Source organism: Heloderma suspectum, chromosome 15, assembly GCF_057233095.1.
Source record: "Heloderma suspectum isolate Gila_16-S chromosome 15, 16-S_ref, whole genome shotgun sequence".
NCBI classification, from domain to species: Eukaryota; Metazoa; Chordata; class Lepidosauria; order Squamata; family Helodermatidae; genus Heloderma; species Heloderma suspectum.
Window position 1 is genome coordinate 892,501 of NC_139472.1, and position 14,354 is coordinate 906,854.

The window sequence follows — 14,354 nt, forward strand, 5'->3', positions numbered from 1 at the left end:
GTGTCAGGAAGGCTAAAGCTGAGAACGAGCTGAGGCTAGCGAGGGATGCTAAAAACAGCAAAAAGGCTTTCTTCAGCTACGTGCATAGTAAAAGGCAGAGGAAAGAAATGGTTGTTCAGCTATTAAATAAGGATGGCAAAACGATAACATGACAAAAAAAATGCAGAGATGCTCAATTCCTACTTTGGCTCAGTCTTCTCCCAAAAGAGGGTCTATGACCCCCCTGGCAAAGGTGAAGTACAGGCTGAAGGGGCAGGATTGCAGCTTCAGATCGATAGGCATATGGTCAAGGAACACCTAATGACTTGGAATGAGTTCAAATCTCCAGGGCCAGATGAACTGCATCCTAGAGTAATAAAGGAATTGGCAGAAGAACTCTCAGAACTGCTTTCTATTCTCTTTGAGAAATCATGGAGGACGGGGGAAGTGCCAGATGACTGGAGGAGGGCTAATGTTATCCCTATCTTCAAAAAGGGTACAAAGGAGGAACCTGGGAACTACAGACCAGTCAGTCTGACATCAATTCCTGGGAAAATTCTGGAGCAGATGATAAAGCAATCCATCTGGAAGCACCTTGAAAACAATGCAGAGATTACTCGAAGCCAACATGGATTTGTCAAAAACAAGTCCTGCCAGACAAATCTGATCTCATCTTTTGATCAAGTAACCTCCCTTGTAGACCGTAGGAATGCTGTAGACATCATATACCTCAACTTCAGCAAAGCTTTCGACAAAGTGCCCTGTGATATCCTGATGAGCAAACTAGCTCAAAGTGGGCTAGATGAAACAATGATCCGGTGGATCCACAGTTGGCTACAGAATCGGACTCAAAGAGTGCTTATCAATGGGACCTTCTCAAACTGTGGAGAGGTAACAAGTGGGGTACCGCAGGGCTCAGTCCTGGGCCCAGTGCTCTTCAACATTTTTATTAATGACTTGGAGGAGGAGGTGCAGGGAATGCTGATCAAATTTGCAGATGACACAAAATTGGGTAGGATAGCTAATACTTTGGAAGACAGAAACAAAATTCAAAGTGATCTGGATAGACTGGAGTGCTGGGCAGAAAACAATAGAATGACATTTAATAGGGATCAATGCCAAGTTCTGCACCTAGGAAAAAGAAACCAAATGCACAGTTACAAGATGGGGGATACGTGGCTCAACCACACTACAAGCGAGAAGGATCTTGGAATTGTTGTCGATCGCAAGCTGAATATCAGCCAACAATGTGATGTGGCTGCAAAAAAGGCAAATGCTATTTTGGGCTGCATTCATAGAAGCATCGCTTCCAAATCCCAGGAAGTACTAGTTCCCCTCTACTCAGCACTGGTTAGGCCTCATCTGGAGTACTGTGTCCAGTTCTGGGCACCACACTTTCAGAAGGATGCAGACAAGCTGGAGAGGGTTCAGAGGAGGGCAACCAAGATGATCAGGGGACTGGAAACAAAGCTCTATGAAGAGAGACTGACAGAACTGGGCCTGTTTAGCCTTGAGAAGAGAAGACTGAGGGGAGATATGATAGCACTCTTCAACTACTTGAAAGGTTGTCACAGAGAAGAAGGCCAGGATCTCTTCTTGATCATCCCAGAGTGCAGGACACGGAATAATGGGCTCAACTTACAGGAAGCCAGATTCTGGCTGAACATCAGGAAAAACGTCCTGACTGTTAGAGCAATACGACAATGGAACCCATTCCCTAGGGAGGTGGTGGGCTCTCCCACACTGGAGACGTTCAGGACGAGGCTGGACAGCCACCTGTCAGGGATGCTCTGACTTGGATTCCTGCATTGAGCAGGGGGTTGGACTCGATGGCCTTGTAGGCCCCTTCCAACCCTACTATTCTATGATTCTAGGAGCTCTTTCAGACTGAGAGCAGAACCTGAATTCGGATAAGGTCTCAGGGGGCTGCATGCCAATGGTGGGCAGGGCCAAGACTGTAAGGGGTGAAGCTAAAGAAACGCAAGTACCCCCACATTGTGGCGTAAAGCTCCTGGTGCCAAGAGCAAAACCTTCAGGGGGCCATCTCAGACTTTTAGGAGGGGGACCAAACCGCGCAGCAGGTGGGAAGCCACCAAGAAACGGTGGTTGAGGGAGAGGGGCGTGGCTTTCTGTGGGTCCCTGAAGGGTCGGGTTTGACCCTTGAGCCAAGGGCGCTGCGCCCTGCTTTAAACCCCCAAAGCTTGTTGGGCTGCACGTGCTTGAATGCAGTCTGATCCGTCGCCTACAGCCATTGCTGTGACGTGCTGGTTCCCCCGCTTCTCTGCCTCGGGATGGGGCGGCCTGCACCTCCAGGCTGTTTGATGGAGAAGCACACAGGCTGAGGGGGAGGGGGGGATGCAGCAGCAGGTCTGACACCGTGAGCGCCGAGGTGGAATCGGGGTGGACCAGAACGTGGGCAGCTCAGTGCCCCTGGCTGCTCCTCTCTCAGGCCTCGCTCTGCACCTCTCTGGGACTGAACCCATTTGTATCTCTCTTCCCTCCCACACCCTAGAGCCCCCCGTGCTGAAACTCCCTGCCGAGATGGAGGTGGAGCTGGAAGGCAGGGAAGGGGAGGAGGAGGAGGAACCCCCCTCAGAGGCCGAGGCCGGCGCTAAGAGCCCAGGGCCCCAGCGGGCCAAGCTGGCCAATGGCGGCGCTCCCGAGGAGACCGAGTCGGGGGGCGCCGACTCTGGGCCGGAGAACACGGGAGAGGCCAGGCTGCTGCGCTCGGGAACATACAGCGACCGAACGGAGTCGAAAACCTATGGCTCGGTCACGCACAAGTGCGAGGTGAGAGCCAGCCTGAGAGCCCGTGCAGAGATGCCCGCAGGGCTGGGGCCCGGAGGGGCGGGGAGGGGGGCCCTCCCTCCAGCCCACCTGTCCCATGCGAGAGGGACCATCCCTCAGCAGCTGAGCTCCTCGCCCACATGCAGACGCACCCCAGTCCATCCCCAGGTATCTAGATGAAGATGTCTTAAGAAGGGATAGTGTCGAGTGGGGAGAAGGGCATAAAAGGGCAACTCAGATGATCAAGGGGCCGGAGCAACTCCCTGATAAGGGACGCTGACAATGGCTGGACTGGTTTAGCTTGGAGAAAGGCGCGGGAGGGAGACGTGGTAGAGGGGCACAAAGTGGTGCCTGGGGTGGGGAATGTGGACGGGGACGCATTTCCCCATCTCATAACACTAGACCCCCAGCGGCGGCATCCCATGAAGGGGATTGGTGGGTGATCCAGGACAGATCGAAGGGAGCCCTCCTCCACACTCCGCGCGGGTCAGCTGTGGAGTCTGCCACCAGAAGGCGTGGTGATGGCCGCCTGTTTGGATGGCTTTGAACGGGGGCAGACGAGCTCCTGGAGGGGAAGGGGGCCAGCGGCTGCCACTCCCAATGCCTCAGTGCTCCCTCCGGTGATACAGTGGCGGAGGGTGCCACTGCGCTCCAGTTGCCAGGGCACGGGGCTGTTGCACTCGAGACCTGCTTGCGGTTTCCCAGGCTGTCTGGCCACTGTGGGAACTGCCTGCTGGATGAGGTGGACCCGGGTCTGACCCAGAGGGCTCACCTTGCGCTCTGCTGAGGAACGGCGCCAAGGCCTTTGTCTGCCCGAGAGCCCTTCCTCCCTTCTGGAAGAGGTTTCCAGCTGCATTTCTCTCCTGCAGCTTCTCGGGGTGAGCACCAGACGGCCGGCTTGCCAGCCAGTTCCGAGGCTCCTTTGGAGGTCAGACAATGCAGACACACCCTCATCCTCCCTGCCGCCTTCCCCCAACCCACAGGTGCGGGTCCTGTGTTTCTCCCCCACACATCTGGAAAAAGCAGCTGCCATGCCCGGGCCGAGAGGCTGCTGCCTGGGGCTTTAGCAGGAGTGTTGGGAAAAGCCAAGCCGCTGGGACCGCCCCGCTCTCTGGGGCCACACCAGCCTCCTCCTGCCTGGTGCCTGCCGGGTGCGTGTGACTGCAGCTCCCATTAGTCCCAGCCAGCAGCTCTGATTCTGGTGGGTGTTGCAGTTGAAGATGCCTGCGGCCCAGGCAGGGGGAGCCTGCCCCGCCCCGCATCGCCAAGTCCAGCTGGGGCCGAGAAACAGGGTTGGTTTTGCACTGCAAAACTGCCAGGTTTTCCCTGAGTAGGAACTTGCTTTAAAAGAAATGGGCACATGTATGTGGTGCTACAAGAAAATGTGTGTGTGTGTGAGTATTGTTATCCTCAGCTCAAAAGGCTCCTGGAGCAGCTTACGTTTAATCAGCAGAACAGCGCAGCGCTGCCCGTAGGCTCACAGTCAGAGAGAGAGAGAGAGACGGCCCATGAGGACAAAGGGATGGGGGGGGGATCCAGCCTTTCCGCTGGGCTTCCACGTTCCTCCGCCGCTGCAGTCGTAGCAGCAGGAGTGGGGCTCCAGCCCCCAGGTGCATGAGGCGGGCGAGCACATGTGGCCAGCTGGTCACCCTCATGGCCCGGGAGAGGCGAGGGGGCTGATCTGCCGGGCGGGTTCACCCAGGCCTGCTTCTGGGAGCATGGGGCGGAGTGCCTGCCTGGTGGCTCCCTCAACGCCCACTCCGCTCTGTCCGTCTCCGCAGGACTGCGGCAAGGAGTTCACGCACACGGGGAACTTCAAGCGGCACATCCGGATCCACACGGGGGAGAAGCCCTTCTCCTGTCGAGAGTGCAGCAAAGCCTTCTCCGACCCGGCAGCCTGCAAAGCCCACGAGAAGACACACAGGTGTGAGGGAGGGGTGGGAAGTGGGCCAGAGAAGGCCAGCAAGGCTGATCCGGAGTGTGAGGGCCCCTTGTCTTGTGTTCGCAAAGCAGGGCGGGGGGGGGAAGAGCATCTGTGTCATCAGACGTAGCTCTCCGGGTGCAGTTGTGGCAGCGCTGCATGAAACAGGCCCACGTTCCCCGTCCAGGTGGCCAAATTCTGCGCCAAGAAAAGCTTAAGGCTGCAGCCTGCGTAGCTGGAGCAAATACTGGCCAAGTTGCATATTCAAATGGCCCAGTTTTCATCCCACCAGTGACGTGGAGGGGCTGTGTGAGGCCCGGCCTCTCAGCTAGCACACTTTCAGACACGCCTGCGCGGCCGCAGGCGCTAGAACGCTGGTGCCCAGCTGGTGCCGAGAGCCTCCGCCCAGTGCCACGTTTTGTGTTTCCTGTGATCCCGCAGAATCGCAGCTTTGCACAGCGCAGTCCATGGGGCAGGGACTGGCCCACCCTGCCCTTCCTTAGGACTGGCGGCCACTGCAGCGCCCTCTGCATTGCGCGGGGCTGCACAGCGCACCAGTCCTGGCGGTGAGGCATGAGCGGTGCTGCTGCTCCGCCGGTGGGGGGGCGGCTGCAGCTGCGTTCAGAGCAGTGCCCCTGCCCGCATCTCCACAGCCCTCTCAAGCCATACAGCTGCGAGGAGTGCGGCAAGAGCTACCGGCTGATCAGTCTGCTGAACCTGCACAAGAAGCGGCACACGGGGGAGGCCAAGTACCGCTGCGAGGACTGCGGCAAGCTCTTCACCACCTCAGGCAACCTCAAGCGGCACCAGCTGGTGCACAGCGGGGAGAAGCCCTACCGGTGCGAGTACTGCGGCCGCTCCTTCTCAGACCCCACCTCCAAGATGCGCCACCTGGAGACCCATGACACGGGCAAGGAGCACAAGTGCCCCCACTGCGAGAAGAAGTTCAGCCAGGTGAGGGCGGGGGCACGGTGGGGCGCGAGGGGCGTGGCGCGGTGGGGCTGTCCCCGCTCATCGCCGGTCTCTCATGTCTGCCGGCAGGTTGGGAACCTCAAGGCCCATCTGAAGATCCACATCGCAGACGGGCCGCTGAAGTGCCGGGAGTGCGGGAAGCAGTTCACCACCTCAGGTAGGGGCCCCTGCACGGCTGCCCACGCCTGGTGCACGGATGCCATCGGTCGTGCCCTTTCCCGCCGCCCCGCAGCCCCAGCAGTCTGGGCGGTTCACAGCAATTGCAGCCATAAAGCGCAGCACAATAAGACACAAAACCTTTGAGAGTTCAAAAGTACAGTACAAAACCCAAGTAAGAAACCAGCAGCAGCGTAAAGATTAAGAATATCAGTAACAGATTTAAAAACAGCAGACGCTGAAAGACAAAAACGGCCCGCTGTCTGACGGTGGCCCAGAGAACCGCTTTGCGTGGCGCATGGCGGCCACGGGCCATGCCTGGGGAGGCTCCTGCTGCTGCTCCCGGCCTGGTCTGTGGCCTCCGGCGCCTCACGGCCCCCTGCTCCCCCAGGCAACCTGAAGAGGCACCTCCGGATCCACAGCGGCGAGAAACCCTACATCTGTGTGCACTGCCAGCGCCAGTTCGCTGACCCTGGGGCTCTGCAGCGCCACGTCCGCATCCACACGGGTGAGCCCCGCGGGGGTGCTCTGCTTGCATGGCCAGGCCTGGGAGGGGCCCCGGAGCATGCTGGGGGGGTTAAGATGCCTGGGGCGCCTGGGAGCCTCCCTCCTGCCCGGGTGAGGCGGGCCCCGTGCCCCAGGGCTGAGCATCCGCCTTGCTCGCCAGCAGCCCCGGTGCGGCCTGTGATGTGCGAAGGCCGGGGCGGCGGCTGCCAGTCCAGAGTGGATGGCGAGGCTGGAACACAGCTGGAATGCGGCCTGGCACGTTCTTCCTGGAGGAGGGCTGGCTTGGGCCCTGCTCGACGCACAGGCCTTCTCCAGCTCTGTCCCCCCAGCATCTCCCGTTCCAGGGAGCAGGCGATGGGAAGCCGCCCCCCTTTTGGCCCGAGTCCCTGGAGAGGGCTACCTGTCAGAGTAGCTGCCGGAGCCGTGGGCTGACTAAAAGCAGCTGCCTCTGTGCCCCTCATCCCAGACCAGTGAGAACTGGCTTTTCCTCCTTAATACCAAGGGGCCTCCACTCTGCATGAGCCCAGAGGCACTGTTGTGCCCGGCTGCAGCCCCTTGCTGCCGGTCCCAGAGCTGCAGCCAGCCTTGCCTCGCCTCCCCCTCTCCCTTCCAGGCGAGAAGCCCTGCCAGTGCCTGATTTGCGGTAAGGCCTTCACCCAGGCCAGCTCCCTCATCGCGCACGTGCGCCAGCACACTGGCGAGAAGCCCTACGTCTGCGAGCGCTGTGGCAAGAGGTGAGCGCCCTTCTCCACCCACAGAGGAAGGCGTGGGGGTGGGGCTGCTGCTGCTTCTTTCTCATGTTTGGGTTAGAATATTTATATACCGCTTCCCATTTTAAAACGCAGTTTGCACGTTATAAAAGAATCCACCATTCTAAAACTACAACAAAGTCCAGACAAGTTAGTGGCTGGGAAAAGCCAGCATGAGCTTTTAAGACTCGCTGAAAGCACATGCTCTGCGGTGCCCGACGTAATGCGCAGCCCCTCCTCCGTCTTCCGCCCAGGCCTGTGTGTGTGGCGCAGCCCTCCATTGGTGAAGCTTGGGGGCCCCTCAGGGGTAGGGCCTTGTGTGGAAGCAGAAGGTCCTGGGTTCGATCTGGGAGGGGGGAGGCGTTTTCATGCTGCGCAGCCACCCTGTTACGAAGAGCCCAGCACTTGGGACTTTTCTAGCCTCGACTTGGACGTCTTCCAAGGGGCTTAAAGCTCCCCAGGGGCAGACACGGCACCTTTCCTTGCCCAGCGCTGGCACCATAGACCAGTGACTCTTGCGGTTTGAACATGGTAGATGTTGTCTTTTGGAAGCGATCCAGTTAGCCTGGAAGGATTCCTGCCTGAAACCCTGGAAAGCCATGGCTGCCAGTCAGTGTTGACAAAACTAGGCTGCTTGGACCCAGGGTCTGAGTCAGTAGAAAGCAGCTTCCCATGTTCCTCAAACTGTGTCCTCCAGAGGCGTTGGACTGCAGCTCCCAGCATCCCCCAGCCAGCTGGCTGGGGCATGCTGGAATTGTAGGCCAGCACCTCTGGAGGGCCCGAGGTGGAGGACATGCTAAAAACCTCAAGCGCAGCTGTTTTTACTGTTAGTTTGGTCCTAGAGGGCTGGCAAGGAGTTGAATGGGGCGCTGAAGCCCAGGAAGAAACTGAGCCCAGCCCAACCCCCCCCGCCCGCCCGCCCCCACCAGAGATTTCAGTTGGCCAGGTCTCCCCACACTGACCTACTCCCAGGTACGTCTTTTCCTAACCCGCTTCGGCCACAACACGCTCCTTCCATAGAAGTGAAATCAGCAGGCTGGGCCTGTGTTCCTTGCATTGCTGTGGAATCTCAGCTGGTGGTGGGTGGGGTGGATGCGCATGCATGGAGATGCATTTTTTGAACATGGGAAGAGAATGGATGATAGGATAAATACGGATAATTTGGCAGGGAGGACATGGCCAGCATCACATAAGGCCTCAGAGACTGAGCCATGAATGACAAAAGTCCCCAGCTCAAATTTCGCCTTCATGAATTCACTCTGTGGCCTTAGGCAAGCTACAGTCAGGGCCAGAAATATTGGAACAAGGATAACTGTTTTGGCAGTTTGCCTCCATACACCACCACATTGAAGTTGAAAGGAAACTCAGCCAGATGGGAGCAAAGTCAGGACTTTCAGCTGTAATTCAAGGGGTTTGGCAAAGGTGGGGCACTAACCATTCAGGAAGGACAGCCAGTGGCAGACACACACACCCATCGTTGGTGGCTCATCAGTAATGGAACGAATGGCTGGCAAGCAGCTGCATGGCCAGGTGTGGCCTGTTTCCTGGGTACCCCATGACCAATCAAGCAGATAAAAGGCCTGGAGCTGTTTCTGAGTGTTACATTTGCATTTGGTAGTCGTTCACTTGAACTCCCAACATGAGGTCCAAAGAGGTGTCCATGCGAGTGAAGGAGGCCATCGTTAGGCTGAGGAAACAAAATAAGCCCATCAGAGAGATAGCAAACACAGTGGGAGTGGCCAACACAACAGTTTGGAACATCCTGAAAAAGAAGGAATTAACTGGCAAGCTCAGCAACAGCAAAAGGCCTGGAAGACCACGGAAGACAACTGAAGTGGATGACCGCAGAATTCTGCTCATGGTGAAGAGGAACCCTTTCACAACATCTAGCCAGGTCAAGAACGCTCTTGAGGAGGTAGGCATGTCATTGTCAACATCTACAGTCAAGAGACGGCTTTATGAATGTAAATACAGAGGCTTCACAACAAGGTGCAAACCACTGGTAATGCTCAAGAACCAAAAGGCCTTTGCCAACAAACACCTAAAAAAGCCTGCCCAGTTCTGGAATAAGATTCCTTGGACGGATGAAACCAAGGTTAACTTGTACCAGAATGATGGGAAGAGAAAAGTATAGAGAAGGAAAGGAACAGCTCATGATCCAAAGCATACCACATCATCTATCAAACATGGTGGAGGCAGTGTTATGGCATGGGCATGTATGGCTGCCGATAGAACTGGGTCACTGGTGTTATTGATGACCTGACTGCTGATAAAAGCAGCAGGATGAATTCTGAAGTGTATAGGCCTATACGTTCTGCTCAGATTCAGCCAAATGCTGCCAAACTGATAGGATGCCGCTTCATATTGCGGATGGATAATGACCCAAAACATACAGCAAAAGCTACCCAAGAGTTTCTGAAGGCAAAGAAGTGGGATGTTCTTCCATGGCCAAGTCAGTCACCTGGTCTCAACCCAATAGAGCATGCTTCTCACTTACTGAAGGCAAGATTGAAGGCAGAACGACCCACAAACAAGCAGCAGCTGAAGGCAGCTGCAGCAAAGGCCTGGCAAAGCATCTTGAGGGAGGAGACTCAGCATTGGGTCATGCCCATGGGTTCCAGACTTCAGGCAGTCATTGACTGAAAGGATTTTCATCCAGGTATTAAAGGTGATCCTTAAGTTTGAAATGATGTTGGTTTGTTCCATTACTGATGAGCCACCAACTATTGGGGGGGGGGGTATGCCACTGGCTGTCCTTCCTGAATGGTTAGTGCCCCACTTTTGCCAAACCCCTTGAATTACAGCTGAAAGTCCTGACTTTGCTCCCATCTGGCTGTGTTTCCTTTCAACTTCAATGTGGTGGTGTACAGAGGCCAACTGCCAAAGCAGTTATCCTTGTTCCAATATTTCTGGCCCTGACTGTACTTCCTCTGAGCCTCACCCCCTCTGGCAATATTGCAAACAGTAGAAAATATGAGAGCCAGCATGGTGTGGTGGTGGACTGGAAGACCTGGATTCAAGTCCCCATGTGGCCATGAAGCCCACTGGGTGACTTTGGGCCAGTCACTGACTCTCAGCCTCATCTACCTCACAGGGCTGTTGTGCGGATGACTTGGAGAGGTGGTGACGGCCCAGGGACACCGCCTTTGACTCCTTGCAAGAGGGAAAAAAGGCGGGGTACAAATGTAATAATAAATAAAATAAGTGAGCAATCAGGGTGGTTGTGAGCATTTCAACCAGACAGCACAGAGGCAAGCGAGAGGCGCTGTGGAAGTGTTTCTCCTCCGCCTCAATTCGCCTCCGCCTCCACCTCCGGTGACACACGTGCCTTCCTCTCTTCTCCACCCTGCCAGGTTTGTCCAGTCCAGCCAGCTGGCCAATCACATCCGACACCACGATAACATCCGCCCACACAAGTGCAGCGTGTGCAGCAAGGCCTTTGTGAACGTGGGCGACCTCTCCAAGCACATCATCATCCACACGGGTGAGCGGCGGGTACTCCTTGTACCCCAGGCCCGGGCCCCAGAGCTGTGCAGGCTGGTAGAGCTCAGCCTGCCAGGAAGTGGGGGGGCAGCGGGGCCCTCCCAGCTGCTGTGGGAGTGCGTTGCATGAGACCCAGCTGGCCCCAGAAGTGCCGCCCGTGGCTCACGCTGGCCCATCCTTGCGTCCGCCCAGGCGAGAAGCCCTTCCTGTGCGACAAGTGCGGCCGTGGCTTCAACCGTGTGGACAACCTGCGTTCCCACGTGAAGACAGTTCACCAGGGCAAAGCTGGGATGAAGCTGCTGGAGTCTGGGGAAGGGGACGAACTCAACATCGTGACTGTGGCCTCCGATGAGATGGTGACACTGGCCACAGAAGCGCTGGCGGCCACGGCAGTCACACAGCTCACAGGTGAGGGGGGATCCCCTGCAGCCTGCTAAGCTGGAGAGAAGGGGAGGGGTGGCCTTTGTCCTCCTCCTAGCACGCTTCCACTGAAGCCTAGAGTGGGAGTCTCAGCTTTAAAAGAGAAGCTTCTAGGCCTCATGGTGGTCCCAAAACCCGTTTTTAATTTTGGCAAATGAAGCAGGATTCAAAAACATCTGAAAACCTGAATTGTGAAATTCAGTTTTTTTGGCCAAATTAAGTACGCTGCATTCACACAAAGTAGGACATATTGGTGCGGGGGGCAGGGTGTGTCCCCTCCCCCTTTGCTGAGGAGTGTGCAGTGGATGCAGCCCTGCCTGTGGCACAGTCTTTGCCAGGGGGCTGCCCCACCATCTCCATTTGCCAAGTACCTCCCTAAGCTCTCCAGAAGGGCCCCGTCCGCCCACCCACACCGGTGAGAGAGGGAGGGAGGGAGAGAGGGAGGGAGGGAGGGAGCGGGTGGCCAAGGCAGGCCGCACTGCTCCTGTTGTGATTCTGGGTCCTCCCTCCCCAGTCGTCCCCGTTGCGGCTCCGGTCACAGCTGACGAGACGGAAGCGCTGAAGGCCGAGATCACCAAGGCTGTGAAGCAGGTGCAGGAAGCAGGTGAGTTTCTGGCTGGGAGCCTCAGGTGCGATCCAGCCCCTCTGTGGAAGCAGTTTGGCCATTTAACTCTGGCCACAAGGGGGCAGCACCCCAGCGTGTGCTTAACCATCTTACACAGCGATTTCTCTCTTCTCCCTGCTCCAAGGAGCATGCTTTGGGCTTTTGAGCAGCTGAATGGGGGATGCGGAGTGTTGTAGTCCAGGACCTCTGGCGAGCACCAGGTTGGGGAGAGCTGCTCTAGAGGAAGCTCCCTGCTGCCACGCTCTGTCACTTATGGAGCCCCAGACTGCTTAGGCCTTGGCTGTGCTGCTTCCCTTTGCTGCACAAGGTTGATTTATTTATTGATTTGTCACCCCACCCCACCCCTTAGAAAGTGGAGATCAAGGCAGCTAGCAATCCCAACTTTCAAAAAAGAGTTACAATAAAGACTTTGTCTTTACCACCATTATAACCAGTACCTTAAAAATGCAACCCTGTGCTTCTTCATAAAAAGAGCATGATACGCAACAGTTTTTAATGTATTTAAATGCTGGTTTGGGGTGGGGAGGGATTGTCTCTGAAGGGGAGAGATGTCCCCAACGTGTGTGTTAAGGGCCCAACTTGCATCCTGGGCTGTTTTCCTGCCAAGGGTGTTTGTGGAAGATGGGAGGAGGCCTCATTAATTTCCCCTGCAACTGTGGTCTGTCTGTGCTGCAGGCCAGGAGGGTCCCCCAGCCCTCCACAGCAGCAGGAGAAATAGGTGAAAGCCACCCTCCTCTCAGCAGGAGCACCCCTCTCAGGAGCTGGCAGGATCCAACCCTTTTCCTCTACAGGGCTGGAAGAGCCCCTGAAGCGCTATGAGCCTAACTCGAGTGTTCAAACCGTTTCCCCGTAATCTGCCCAGGCAGTTCTGTCAGGCCGACTGGGTTTACTGTCTGCAAGCTAGAGAGACCAGAACAGTCCGTGAATTCCATTAGCTGTGGGTTTTTTGTCCTGCCCTCTCACATCAGCTGTCATTCCAGACCCCAATACCCAAATCCTCTACGCCTGCGACTCCTGTGGGGAGAAGTTCCTGGATGCCAACAGCCTGGCACAGCACGTCCGTATCCACACTGCTCAAGCCCTGGTCATGTTCCAGGCTGACACGGACTTTTACCAGCAGTACAGCGCCACCACCGCCTGGCAGGCCGAACAGGTCATCCCATCGGGGGAGCTGCTCTTCCGGGCCCGGGACGGGACTGAGGGGCCACCAGCCCTGCCCGAGGCCCCACCGGCTGTGGAGTGAAAGGCGGGCAGTGTGCACAGCTGCACGCCGCCTCAGGACGGAGGTGGTCTTGCTCGTGGAGGCTGCAGCCAGGTCTGCCCCCTTTTGATGGGGGAAGCAAAGGGACTGAAGGTTTGGCTCTAGGGCCCGGCTGCTCCCCCCTTCCCGAACTGCTCCAATGTCACTTGCTAGCTGCTATTTAACAGACACACAGCGCTACACCATACTGATGTAAAAAAAATTATTTCTGTATTTGAGAGAATCTACATCTGTGTTAATATTTAGAAGAAATAAATGCCATTATTTTCTAATATCTGTGTGAAACCACCAGCTACTGCTGTCCTGGCTTCCAGCTACGTTTCCTTAAAAAGCCGTTTTTCAGTCCTGCTTCACTGAGCGCTCTCCGAGGAAAGTGGCCCATGCCCTGAGATGTGCAATGGTCATCTCTCAAAACCAAAGTTTTGCTTTTTGAGGTAAAAAAAGTGGCTTTTGAAAGCATGAAAGCAGGGCTTGACTGGTGAGTGGGAACAGGTGTTTTGGGGGTTCGTTTGAACGAATGGCCGATGAAGCTTGTAATTCTGGTCATCTGCTTTTGCTGCAGCCCAGCTGTCCCAATTCATGCCCACCTGGCTCGGGTACTGAGAGAGGGCCGTGCCTTCCCCTCCAGAGGAATGTGACTCAACTGTACTTCCCAGCTGCCAGTCCTGCTTCATTGCATGCGGGGGCAAGCCTGTTTTGTTATCCCACTGGTCCTCACTCAGGCTGAGTAACGAAAAAAAGGCTTGCTAGTGAAGAAGTACATGGGCTAGAAGTCACCATGCTGGCTCCCTCCTCGGGGCGTCAAGGTTTGTTCTGGAGAAGGCAGGGCCTGCTCAGCCCTCAGCTGCACCTCCTCCCCTCGAGCAGAGCTTGCTCACTTCTGAGGGACACGCAGTAGCGGCTGCTCAGGATACAGTGGGAAGGAGCAGGGAGTCAACTGTGCCTTTCTAAATTCAGTTCATGTTCAGCTGCCACCAGCGTGGTTCCAGTTCAGGCCAAGAAAGGTTCGGTAAGCAGGTTGTCACGCAAAGGACTAGTTCATAAGAGGAAACTTAATAAATAAGACATTACTTATAAGGATCATCTGCACAGGGGGTGGTGAGGCACGTTAATTGGGCTAAAACTTTTGCCACTAAGTGTCAGCGAGGAGTATAAAACAAAGCTGTACATTTGCAAATATATACCCTCGTTGCACTGCATGTCTCAAGACCATCTGATAAGACACCAACTCTATCCAACGTCACCTGTCCTGCATCGTTGCCTCGCCTTACGTACACATACGCTGAGCAAAACCCCCGTTGTCACCTCCACGTCAGTTCCTGCTGAAGGCCGGCCCTTAAAGCGGGCAGAGTAGAGTCGCCTATACAAAGCCAAAATACAGGTATTAGCTTTATTTCATGTGCTCATTCAGGTTCTGGCGGAGCTGGGGAGTATATCACACCAGGTGTTCTGTTGTACCTGCATTCTGATCTGGTAACTTTTATTTTTCTGTAG

At 55.9% G+C, this 14,354-nt stretch overlaps 2 protein-coding genes across 14 annotated transcripts in view; one reads left to right on the forward strand and one right to left on the reverse strand.

Annotated features, from left to right (window-relative positions):
- Positions 1 to 13,132, forward strand: part of ZBTB17 (zinc finger and BTB domain containing 17) — a 22,486-nt gene extending 9,354 nt beyond the window's left edge. For 4 of the 13 annotated variants that reach the window (XM_084822298.1, XM_084822303.1, XM_084822308.1 and 1 more), the window contains 11 exons: positions 2,492 to 2,769; positions 3,636 to 3,749; positions 4,548 to 4,690; positions 5,341 to 5,641; positions 5,729 to 5,816; positions 6,207 to 6,323; positions 6,936 to 7,056; positions 10,425 to 10,555; positions 10,747 to 10,962; positions 11,489 to 11,578; positions 12,568 to 13,132. In XM_084822298.1, the coding sequence (XP_084678424.1) occupies positions 2,492 to 2,769; positions 3,636 to 3,749; positions 4,548 to 4,690; positions 5,341 to 5,641; positions 5,729 to 5,816; positions 6,207 to 6,323; positions 6,936 to 7,056; positions 10,425 to 10,555; positions 10,747 to 10,962; positions 11,489 to 11,578; positions 12,568 to 12,842 (1,874 nt within the window). In that variant the 3' untranslated portion in view covers positions 12,843 to 13,132. Of the gene's footprint in view, positions 1 to 2,491; positions 2,770 to 3,635; positions 3,750 to 4,547; positions 4,691 to 5,340; positions 5,642 to 5,728; positions 5,817 to 6,206; positions 6,324 to 6,935; positions 7,057 to 7,902; positions 8,044 to 10,424; positions 10,556 to 10,746; positions 10,963 to 11,488; positions 11,579 to 11,723; positions 11,907 to 12,567 lie in introns of all 13 variants that reach the window. The other 9 variants (XM_084822307.1, XM_084822309.1, XM_084822302.1 and 6 more) reach the window with 5 other exon arrangements.
- Positions 13,050 to 14,354, reverse strand: part of SPEN (spen family transcriptional repressor) — a 71,411-nt gene continuing 70,106 nt past the window's right edge. Inside the window, exon 15 of the mRNA XM_084822296.1 lies at positions 13,050 to 14,220. Within this exon, the coding sequence (XP_084678422.1) occupies positions 14,197 to 14,220 (24 nt within the window). The 3' untranslated portion in view covers positions 13,050 to 14,196. The remainder of the gene's footprint in view (positions 14,221 to 14,354) is intronic.